General features: G+C 41.8%; 1 protein-coding gene across 14 annotated transcripts in view; it reads left to right on the forward strand.

The window, feature by feature from the left end:
- The window catches only part of DST (dystonin), a 462,173-nt gene that overhangs the window by 46,198 nt on the left and 403,578 nt on the right, over positions 1–12,397 (forward strand). For 13 of the 14 annotated variants that reach the window (XM_020287134.2, XM_076003259.1, XM_076003267.1 and 10 more), the window contains exon 3: positions 8,865–9,065. In XM_020287134.2, coding sequence (XP_020142723.2) covers positions 8,865–9,065 — 201 coding nt within the window. Of the gene's footprint in view, positions 1–8,671; positions 8,758–8,864; positions 9,066–12,397 lie in introns of those variants that run through there. The other variant, XM_076003274.1, reaches the window with a different exon arrangement.

Here is a 12,397-nt window from a genome sequence, read left to right on the forward strand (position 1 = left end):
GCTCAGGCGATCCTCCTGCCTCAGCCTCCCAAGTAGCTGGGACTACAGGCATCCACCAGCATGCCTGGCTAATTTTTTCTATTTTTAGTTGTTTGGCTAATTTCTTTCTATTTATAGTAGAGATGGGGTCTTGCTCTTGCTCAGGCTGGTCTCGAACTCCTGAGCTCAAGCAATCCTCCCACCTCGGCCTCCCAAAGTGCGAGGATTACAGGCGTGAGCCACCACGCCTGGCCTCAAATCAGAGCTGCTGATCAGCAGGAACTAATAATCTGTTGATGTGGCATCAGTCAATTTAAAAGAAACATATTACTAACCTGTGAAACTTTATGTAAAATAAATATACAATTCCCTAGACTTTTTCAAACAGACTTTTTGCTATCATCATACCTTCAGGAACCAATGTTCTAAACCAAAGCATGATTAATTGTTAGAAAAGACTTTAAAAAGGTAATATTTTTGTCCCATTGTCCCTTATTGGCCAGGGAATGTGTTCTTACTGAAAACAGAAAGGTAGTTCTAGATACATTATTTTCTTTCTCCAGCTGACAGAGCAGCTTCTGGGACCAATCTTTTAATGTAGGGCTATTGAAACCACCAAGGGCTAAATTGCTCTAATCCTGAGAGTCTCCCTGCACACAGCACAGTGGGATACAGTGTTATTATGACCCAAATTACTCACTAACCACACAATAAGGGCAGGATGCAGGGTTAGTGAGAACAGGGTTTCTCAGACTGTAGTTACATGATGGTAGCATCAGCATCACTGGAGGGCTTGTTAGAAATGCACGCTCTCTGCCCCATCCCATACTGACTTAATCAGAAACCCAAAGGGCCCAGTAATCTGTGTTTTAATGAGCCTTTGAGGTGGTTCTGATGCTTGATAAGGTTTGAGAGCCACTTGAGTCAGGGTAATGCAAACTCATGCAGCACATACACACTCATTGGCTCAAACAAAATAGAAATATATTTGTTGCTCATTTAAAGGTACAGGTGAGTGAATAGGTTGACAGAGTGGCTTCTTTCATGTAGTTATTGAGGGACCTGGGATGATGGAGTCACCGCCATCTTTAATATGTGACTTTCAGAGGTGCTGCGAAGATCATCCCAGCCAAAAGAGGAGAAGAGTGTGGAGAAGTGGCTATGCTAGGTCCAGAAATGGCTCATATATGTCAACATTTTATTGGCTAGAACCCAGTCACATGGCCTTACCTAACTACAAGGGTGGCTGGGAAATGTAGTCTAGCTTGTGACCAAGAAAAAGAGGCAAACATGAATTTTGGTGACCAGCTAGCAGTCTCTGTCATAATCCCTGTAAGAAAATTTCTGAGATTTTCTGTATTCTGTACCTGTTTTATACTATGTAAACCTCTTGGAAGTCTGGTGAAGCCCATGGACTCATTCTCAGAATGCTTTTAAATGCATAAAATAAAACACATAGAATTATATAGGAAACCAATTGTATTGAAATATAATTATAAATTACTAAAAGCATCTTTGACAGAGCCACGGGTACTTCTTTATTACTGCATTAAATAACAGCATCTAGTGGCAGATTTACTAACTACTGTGACTTTGAAGTAATGAGTATAAATGGTATTTCAAGATATCATGCCACTGTAATTTAATATTTAAGTATCTGTGATTACTTTTGGTGGCAAAACCTGCTGATGATATCAGGTTTATGGCTTTCATTTGTAATTGAACCGTATGCCAAATTTCAATTAAAGGGTCGTGAAAATAAGACAGTTTTTCTCCATTCAGGTACATTGGCAGCCCTCCTCGTCTCCCTGCAGTTTCATCCATGGATCCAAGGACTTCTGCTATACATATTTCTAGCCAGGGATGAGGGGAATACTTGCCTTTTTGTGGGCTCTTATATGCTTTACAAACAGCAGTTTATTGAGCTTCATAATATTTTTATATAGTAAATTTATCTCTTGTTTACCTATACAGCTCAGTTTTTCAGTTATAGTAATAACACAAAAGTAAATCTATATATGGCTGGTCTGAGTGTGGTGGTGTTTACAACTAATTGATCACAACAATTATATATTTCGTTGTTCCCTTTCTATTCCCACTGCTTCACGTGACTAGCCTTAAAAATAAAAAAAACACAAACAACAGTAATTCTATATAAATGCTCAGTGAGTCCATGTGTTAAGTTTCCATCTGTTCAGATGTTTCATCAGTAAACTTGATGGTAGTTTGACCTTCTGCAAGAGTAATACCTGAAAATGTTAATGTTTTCAATTTCTGCCTGATTTATCTAAATTGTTTATAGAACTTTTCTTATTTTAATCAGTCAACATATATCCCTGAGCACTTCCCAGTCCTGTGAACATATGTAGATTAGTTCTGAATGCATTACTGCTTTTTAATCTCTCTGCATAAGAGCATAGTGATGAAGGTACTGGTTCAAGTTAGACAGATCTGGGTTCTAATCTGGGCTTTTCTAATTGGTAGTCTTTACTTAACCCCGAAAAGCCTCAAGTTTGCTTGTTTCTGCAGTGGGTATAATAGGCTTAGTACTTAAATGGCACTTAGTAAATTATTACTATTAATATTTTCTCTCTTTTCATGCTAGTCTACACAGCCATACAGCCTGGTTAAGTCTGAGCATTTAACTTCCAAGGAAAATAGCTATATAACCGAAAGCGTATGCATTGGAGGTTTTTGTTTGCAGGCAACAGAATCTGACTGTGACTTAAACCAAAAGAGAATCTATTACAAATAGATTGGTAGAACTCACAATCAAGACTCAATGTCTGGTTAGAACAGAGGAAACTAGGCAGCTTCAGAAGGTCTTTGGTGTAGCGACTGGAACTAATGAGTGCCTACTGATTTTTTCAGTCTTTACATTTAATATTCAGAGTCTAAGCAGAGGATTTTAATTTGTTGAGCCTTTGGCATGGGCCCACCCATGAGATGGACCAGGTTGTTAAGAGGCAAGATCTAGAGTGGGCTGCGGACTACCTTGACTTAACAATGTATCGAGACATCACTAATCATCAGGAAAATGCAAATCAAAGCTGTAATGAGACATCTCACATGTATTAGGATGGCTGTCACCAAAAAGACAAAAGATAACAAGTGTTCAAGTGTTCATGAGGATATGGGGAAATTGGAACCCTTGTACACTGGTGGTGGGAATGTAAAATGGTGTCGCCACTGTGGAAAACAGTGTGGCGATTACTTAAAAAAATGAAAATAGAATTACCATATGATCCAGCAATCCCACTCTGGCTATACATCCAAGAATTGGAATCAGGATCCTGAAGAGATATACAAATTCCTATGTTCATTGCAGCATTTTGCACAATAGCCATGATATGAGAACAACCTAAATGACTGTTGACAGATGAACAGATAAAGAAAATACAGAATATACATACAATGGACTGTTAAAAAAGGAGATCTTAAAAAAGGAGATCCTGCCGTATGCAGTGGCATGGATGAACCTGAAGGGTATTATGCTAAGTGAAATAACCCAGCCACAGAAATACAGATACTGTGTGATTACACTGAAGTGTCTGTAATAGTGAAATTCACAGAATCAAAGAGTGTAATTGTAGTTGCTAGGGGCTGAAGAGTGGGAGAGATGGGAATCTGCTATACCACATTGTGCCTGTAGTTAACAGCACTGTATTGTGCACTTAAAAATTTAAGAGAGTAGATCTCCTGGTAAGTGTTCTTAACATACATGCATACACACACAAGACTGCACATCTTGAGAAATTGTTACCCAAAAGGTGCTGATGAATTGGGATGGCCTAAAAATGGCAGAAGTCCACTATGAAGAGGCATACAAGGGTCCATCACCTAGTGGTTAAAGGGTATGGCATCCAGGCAAGATCAAATGAATAGGAAGAGAAATGGACTTTGTACCGACACCACCAAATCTTATTATTAATAACTGGAAGAGGCTATAGCACCACCTACTGTTTTAAAATAAAATGTCTTTCTGTTAAAAGTCATGGATTATTTTTTATACCGTGTTTCCCCAAAAATAAGACCTATCCATAAAATAAGCGCTAGCAGGAATTCTAAGCATTTACGCAATATAAGTCCTACCCTGAAAATAAGACCTAGTGGTGGGCGGGGCTACGCAGCATATCTGCACAACCCATGCATTTTGTGGGGAGCGGTAAAGAAGATGAGCAGCCCTTCTCATCTGCCCCATGAGAGCTCTATTGCTCCACACAAGAGATTGGGGCCAATGGTTCTAAAGGAAATAAGAGTTGCAAGAAATTCAGGATGGAATCCGGGGTTTGAAGAGTTATGATGATGTTCCAGAAGAAGACGACTTAACTGTATTTGAATAAATGTAGATTGTTGGCCGGGCGCGGTGGCTCACGCCTGTAATCCTAGCACTCTGGGAGGCCGAGGTGGGCGGATTGCTCGAGGTCAGGAGTTCGAAACCAGCCTGAGCAAGAGCGAGACCCCATCTCTACTATAAATAGAAAGAAATTAATTGGCCAACTAATATATATATACAAAAAAAAAAAAAATTAGCCGGGCATGGTGGCGCATGCCTATAGTCCCAGCTACTTGGGAGGCTGAGGCAGCAGGATTGCTTGAGCCCAGGAGATTGAGGTTGCTGTGAGCTAGGCTGACGCCATGGCACTCACTCTAGCCAGGGCAACAAAGCGAGACTCTGTCTCCAAAAAAAAAAAAAAAATGTAGGTTGTTGTACTGTACTTAAAAAAATAATAACATATCCCCTGAAAATAAGCCCTAGGGTGTCTTCTTGAGGAAAAATAAAAATAAGACCCTGTCTTATTTTCAGGGAAACATGGTCATATTTAGGACAAGCAAGTGTCATACACCAAGGAGCTATAATTCTTTAGAGTGATTTAGGGAAGTAAAGATGACTGGCCATTGATGGCTCTGTGTTGTTTATAGTGTTTGTAATCATAGCTCTGAACTGTTGTTGCATAAATTGCTGCTGCAAGATCCAGGAAGTGAAGTAGTAATAATAATGATAATTTATTATCATAACAACTACTTCTTATATGCTGTATACTGTTCTAAGTACCTAATATGGATTATGTCATTTAAACAGCACCATAAGCCTGTAAGAGAGGTAATATTATATGCATTTGACAGATTAAAAAACTGAGGCTCAGAGAATTAATTTAGCCAAGATCACACACCTAGTAAGTAATAGAGCTGGTATTTGAACCCAGGTAGTTTGACTCACTGGAGAGTAAATGCCTGGGACTCTTGAGCAAAGAACTCTTTCCTAATGATCACTACCTCACATGTGTCTGTCGGTAAGGCTCATCAGCAGTGTGACTCATTTGTCTCTTTACATCTGATTAATGACACTATATTGTGTTCAAGAATATATTTTATTCACACAATAATATACATAGTAATCATAGTGAGTGCATATGTGCTACTATATGCCAGGCACTCTGCTAAGTACTTTACACACATTAATCTATTCTTTTCAACAACCCTATGAAGTAAGTGCTGGTTTTCATCCTCATTTTATAGGTGTGGAAATGGCTAAGAAACTATCCAAGGTTACACTTAACTAGGAAATGACATGGGCAGTACTTGAACTCAGAGAGACTGGCTGTAGAGTCTATGTACTATACTGCAGTGGTTATAAAAAGTTATTTTACAATAGTACAAGTGTATTTGGATATAGCATAAATCACTGAGGCTTGTATGGTGGTGCTCAGATCTGGGGAAAATGTGAAAGTGGAATGAAAATGACTGAAGTTTAGGAAAGACTGATTTGCTTCAAAATGTTAGTATCATAAATAATTCCACATTGATGATTTTCTTGGGCACTCTCAGTAGAATTTCTCTAGGGTAGATACAGGTATGTGGATTCACTGGGTTGTTGCTCTCCAGAATGGTTGTACTAACATGTTTTAATCGCTTTTTTTGTTACTTTAAGGGAGTTTTCTGCAGTTGTTTCCCCCTAAGTGTTTCTAGAATTTGTAGGCCCCCAAAGACTATTTATTGGTAATGATATGAAAGTTAAGCAAATTTGGTTGCTTATTACTCATAAGAGAAGGAGAATCTATTCTATCATACTTTCTTACCAAAGAGATGTACTTGACTTCCTCTGCTATTGCAGAAGCTAGTACATCAAGTAATTTGTTCATTCTACCAGCACACACATTGCTGAACTGAGAAACATACAGGGACTCTGGGAGGTAATGCCACCTAGTGGTCAGACTAAAATCTCACTCTTAGAGGTTCTCAGTCTTCGAAGGGCAGAAAAATTACCAGAGAAGCTTATTAAAAAATGAGATTCTTAGCCGGGCTGGCTCACACCTGCAATCCTAGCACTCTGGGACTCTGAGGTGGGAGGATCGCTTGAGCTCAGGAGTGTGAAACCAGTCTGAGCAAGAGCGAGACCTCGTCTCTACAAAAAATAGAAAAATTAGCCCGGCGTCGTGGCCTGAGCCTGTAGTCCCAGCTACTTGGGAGGCTGAGGCAGGAGGATCATTTGAGCCCAGGAGTTTGAGGTTGCAGTGAGCCATGATGATGCCACTGCAGTCTGGTTGGGGCGACAGAGTGAGACTGTCTCAAAAAAAAAAGTTCTTGGCATCACCCCCAGTGGGTCTAATTCAGAAGGAAGGAAGGGGTGTGTGTGTGTGTGTGTGTGTGTGTGTGTGTGTGTGTGTGTGTGTGTGTGTGTGTGTGTGATGGAGGGTGTCCAGACACATGCATATTTAAAAAGCAGCCTGTACGGTTGTTGGTTCTGGCATGTTTGGTCCAAACTCTGCTGTAGAATGCAGTTTAGCAGTTGGCTCAGTTCCTTCTTCTCCTTAATCCTCTTCCCCGGCAGCTGCTGTAGTACCTCCTGGGTTATGTGGGAGCGGTGGGGATCTTCTGGAACTATTTTGAGTTGAAGGGGACCAGCTGAGCTTGCACACAGGGGAGGGATGGGAGCAGACTAATGTGGTTGGGGATGAGAAGAGCCCCAGCAATGACCTCAGTTTTGCCAAATCCATTTGCATTTCCTCCTTAGGGATTTCTTTTGACCTCAGTGCTACTTTTGACTCTGTGGGTCACCCTCTCCTTTTATTTTTTTCTCCCCTTCTTCTTATCCTTCAGCCTTATGTGCAGGCTGACTCTAGCCCATCTCCCAGGTCCCTCAATGAAAATCCCCTGTACGCATTAGTCTTTCAGTATCCCACAGAATCATTCTCAGGCCTTTTCTCATACTGCTTCTCCACCCCAAATTCTTAAATCCCTATCCTTGATGCCTTCTTTGCAACCTTTAAGCTTTTTATATATCTTTTAAAATTCAGATGATCCACAAACTCAAAAGAGCCTTCTTTGGAGCACTTAATCACTTACCCACCTCTTATTTTCCACTCTTCTTAGCTTGTACCCTCATCCTGGCACATCTTCAAATAATATTTCTTATTTTTACATAAATATTCCATCCATTCACAAATCATTTTACTTAGTCACTCATTTCTTATGTTGTTTCCCTTGCATGTAATATAAATTCTGTTCATTCCTTAACTGCTACCCACTCAGCTAAGCCAAATGTAGACTATTCTCAGCTTCATTCATTGATTTCCTTCTTTGAGATCTGCTAGCACTGAGTCTTGAACTGCCCACTTTAACTCTTAATTATACATTCCTGTGTGTTCATGCCTCTATGTTAGATTTCTTCTCCTGCTCTCCAGTAAATTGTTAAGTTACGAGGACAGAGACCATTTTAATGTAATTCTTTGATATTTTTCCAAAACTGTTTGCACATTCTCAAATGCATACTGTGGCTTAGCTAAGCTTGTTCACATTCCCATTGTCTGATTGTCTGATGAGTAGTTCTTTTTTTTTTTGAGACACAGTCTCGCTCTGTCATCCTGGGTAGAGTGCAGTGGTGTCATCATAGCTCACAGCAACCTCAAACTCCTGGGCTCAAGTGATTCTACTGCCTCAGCCTCCTGAGAAGCTGGGACTACAGGCTCAGGCCACAATGCCGGGCTCATTTTTCTATCTTTTGTAGAGACGGGATCTTGCTCTTGCTCAGGCTGGTCTCAAACCCCTGAGCTCAAGCAATCCTCCCACCTCAACCTCCCAGAGTGCTAGGGTTTCAGGCGTGAGCCACCTCACCTGGCCTGATGAGTTGTTCTTAACGCTCACCTCACTCTAAGAGAGAAGGAAAATGACGATTTTTATTACAGACCCTCTGTTTGCCAAATACCATGCTTGGGATTTTACACATATTATCTCATTTAAAAGCTCTGTGAGTGAAATGTTATACATTTTCTAGATTAGAACAGTTGGACTCAGAAATGTTTAAGAAATTGTGTAGCTCTAATGAACGAGTCAGCATTTGGACCCAGGCCCCCCCATCTGATGCCAAAACCCATAGCCTTCATTCCTCTGCATTGCTCTCTGTTTTAGTTTTGGATCTTCACTTCATGGTGTTTTATAATGATATTTCACATTCCTGCTTTCTGCCCTTCAAAAAGAGCCTGCTCTCAGGAATGTAAAGTGGCACTTTACCCTGGAATTATGTTCTGTCCTGCTCTCTGCACCCTGCTTCATGCCGAAGTAGAAATACCCTTTTCCACCCACAGTCTGCTTGATACTTAAGTAAAGCAGTGTGCCCACCTGCCTTTTTTCCTTTTTTTTTCTTTTTGGGCTGGCTTTACTGGATTAAACACATTTCTTAATGTAGAATAACCCTGGGCCCTGAACACTGGGGTGCTTTACAGAACGCTTGTGGATAAACTGTGCTCACATGTGGAGCCTCCTGCTCACTTTGGGAAGGTAAATTATCTCGTCAAACAGAGTGACTTTTGTAGAACTAGCGCCAGAGAACTTCTGCACCAACTCCATACAAATCTGGATTTGTTCGGTTGTGTTTTCTACCCTAGGGATTCAGAGCAAGCCCTCGTCATATTCGAAGACGACTGGCAGCGGCCGCGGCTGCCCGTCTGGAAGAAGCGAAGCCCGTGGTGGAAGTTCACCATCAGAGCGAGCAAGAATCTTCGGTGAGGAAACGAAGAATCAAGAAAAATAGCCGAGTCCAGCCGGAATTTTATCAGTCTGTTCAGAGTGCTTCGACCAGGAGGCCTGTAAGTAGAGAATTGCCTTTATAAGATTATTAAATGCACCATCAAATTGTGTGGTTGTACTCTTAGTTTTGAAAAATTATCAGATTCGGCCGGGCGTGGTGGCTCATGCCTGTAATCCTAGCACTCTGGGAGGCCGAGGCGGGTGGATCGTTTGAGCCAGGAGTTCTAGACCAGCCTGAGCAAGAGCGAGACCCTGTCTCTACCAAAAATAGAAAGAAATTAGCTGGACAACTAAAAATATATAGAAAAAATTAGCCGGGCATGGTGGTGCGTGCCTGTAGTCGCAGCTACTGGGGAGGCTGAGGCAGGAGGATCGCATGAGCCCAGGAGTTGAGGTTGTTGTGAGCTAGGCTGACGCCACAACACTCTAGCCCAGGCAACAGAGTAAGACTCTGTCTCAAAAAAAAAAAAAAAAAAAAAAAAATTATGAGATTATCCTGTTGTTATCCCCAACAAGTACTCACGTGAGTTCCAGCAAGGAGCGTGGTTTCTTGGAAGGTGCTAGGGCAGACAGTTGTCAAAGAGGCAGGATTTGGTCACTGTCAGGCAGGCTGATAGAAAAACTGGTGAATTCCTCGCCCCATTGGGATTGGGGGTCTAGAATGAAGACAGGGGCCATAGAGTCAACAAGCTGAAGCGTTGTAACGGAAAGATAGAGTTGGTGAAGAGGGCAACAACAAAGCCAGTATTGGGATAGGAGAGGGGGAGGAGAGGCTGGAGTCTTGGCCATGGCTAAACCCTTCTAGAGGCTCTTGAGCCAGTAAGGCCTATGCTTCCCTCTGCAGCCAGCCCAGGGTGGCTGGGCTGTAAAGGTCCCGGCTTTCTCAGGTGTGGCCTTTATATTGTTCTAAGGCAAAACCATTGTCCTTTCCTGACCAAGGGCCTTTCATCTCTGTTGGCTACAGTGCCGCCTTTCCTAGGAAATTTATGGCTCCCCTGGGGGCTGGTCTTCACCTCTCTCTCACTTCCTGCACACCTTGCTCTGTGTGCTTTGACTTTATTTTCTTGGTTGGGGTTCTGGCACATGAACTCTTTTTACCAAGGCTGTGACAGTTATGGATTTAGGGCTTAGAAAATGCCATTTTAAAACTTTTTAAGGCCAGACGTGGTGGCTCTTGTACCAATAACAAAAAATGAAAGATTCCACTCCCAATGCCACAATTTAGGGGCAGTGGCACATGCACAAGCATGGCAAGACAGTTTAAGAACACAATTGAGACCGGGTGAGGTGGCTCACGCCTGTAATCCTACCACTCTGGGAGGCCAAGGTGGGAGGATCACTTGAGGTCAGGAGTTCGAGACTAGCCTGAGCAAGAGCGAGACCCCGTCTCTGCTAAAAAAAATAGAAAGAAATTAATTGGCCAACTAAAAACATATAGAAACAATTAGCCAGGCATGGTGGCACATGCCTGTGGTCCCAGCTACTTGGGAGGCTGAGGCACGAGGGTCGCTTGAGCCCAGGAGTTTGAGGTTGCTGTGAGCTAGGCTGACGCCACGGCACTCTAGCTCCAGCAACAGAGTGAGACTCTGTCTCCAAAAAAAAAAAAACAAAACTTTTAAAAGTATTTCATCACTGCAATAATTGTACACTGCTTTAGCATTAAAAAAAGTGTCTATGTGATTCATCCCTATGTTGTAGGGAGTTTATTATTGCCGTTTCTCATGCTAACCTAGGGGAGACATCAAGATATGACTTAGCCAGGTGTGGTGGCTCACGCCTGTAATCCTAGCACTCTGGGAGGCTGAGGCGGGAGGATCGCTCGAGGTCAGGAGTTCGAAACCAGCCTGAGTGAGACCCCGTCTCTACTAAAAATAGAAAGAAATTAATTGACCAACTAAAAATATATATACAAAACATTAGCGGGGCATGGTGGCACATGCCTGTAGTCCCAGCTACTCGGGAGGCTGAGGCAGCAGGGTCACTTGAGCCCAGGAGTTTGAGGTTGCTGTGAGCGAGGCTGACGCCATGGCACTCACCCTAGCCTGGGCAACAAAGTGAGACTCTGTCTCAAAAAAAAAAAAAATAAAAATAAAAATAAAAAAAATGTGACTTAATAATAAGTCTTTCTAATTTATTAAAACAGAACTGCCCTTCTGTGGGGGGCATCTGTGTGGTGGCCACATGAGGACATTGTTAGAAAGCCAGGAGAGTGACTAACTCAGTAACCAGGCCAACAGCGATGGCAAGAGGCTAAATTCTTTTACAGAAAAGGATCTATTTATCTTTAACCAATTGCAAAGTGAGTACATGGTTGTCTCTTGGTATACAGGGGGGATTGGTTCCAGCCCCTGACTCCCCAAATCCTCACATACTCAAGTCCCTCAGTTAGCCCTAGTCGGCTCTCTGTATACGTGGATTTTGCATCCCACGAATACTATGTTTTTGATCTATATTTGGTTGAAAAGAAATCCTTGTATGAGTGGACCTGCTCATTTAAGTCCATGTTGTTCAAGGGTTAACTGTGCATATTTAGAGATGAGAGTCTTCTTTTCATGATTTAATAAAACAAAGGCTCTCTAAGTAGAATTTGGTGTCTATGCAGAAAAATATGAAATAGGAAAATTTATTCATTCAACAATCATATGCTTTTTTTATACAGGAAATAAAGGGCACACAGATATGTGTTAATAACAGTTATTGAGGACTTAGTGTGTAACAGGCGTTATTCTATGTCACTCAACAATCCTATGAGGTAGATGTTATTATTCACATTTTATGAATAAGAAAACTGAGGCCCAGAGAGGCTAAATAACTCGCCTAAGGTTACCATGTAGGTGTTTGGGGCAGAGTCTAGGATTTGGAGCTAGGGAGCCTGCTTCCAGAGCCCAAACATTGAGCTCTACACTCTGTTGCTTCCTTGTAGTACCTTGTTTCTACGAGCTCACAGTTGAGTCAGTTGACAGGCATGCAAATAAGTAAATATAATGCATGTTCTGTGCCTTGAGAGTACTGTTGTAGAGTTATACACAAGGCATTATGGAATTGTCTTGGATGTCCAGAAATAGTTACAGATAAGCAAATACCTGAGATGAGTCATGAAGGATAAGAAGGAGTTTATTAAGTACAAAGTAGAAGTAGGTATCCCAGATGAGAAGAACATATACAAAAGCACAGAGTCAGGAGAGAGTATGGCATACCTGGTGAGCAGCTTGAGGTGGTGCTGGTTATAGATGAGACTGGATGGGTTAGGTAGAGGCCAGATTATAAAGGATTTAGCATAATAATGCTAAATAGTTGGACTTCTGAGATGGGGATCAGTTGAAGGTGGGGAATAGGTAACTTGGTTCTGTTGTTCAGAATCTAGCTAATTCTTTGCTTCTCCTAATCTCCC

Source organism: Microcebus murinus, chromosome 5, assembly GCF_040939455.1.
Source record: "Microcebus murinus isolate Inina chromosome 5, M.murinus_Inina_mat1.0, whole genome shotgun sequence".
In the NCBI taxonomy this organism is placed as follows: Eukaryota; Metazoa; Chordata; class Mammalia; order Primates; family Cheirogaleidae; genus Microcebus; species Microcebus murinus.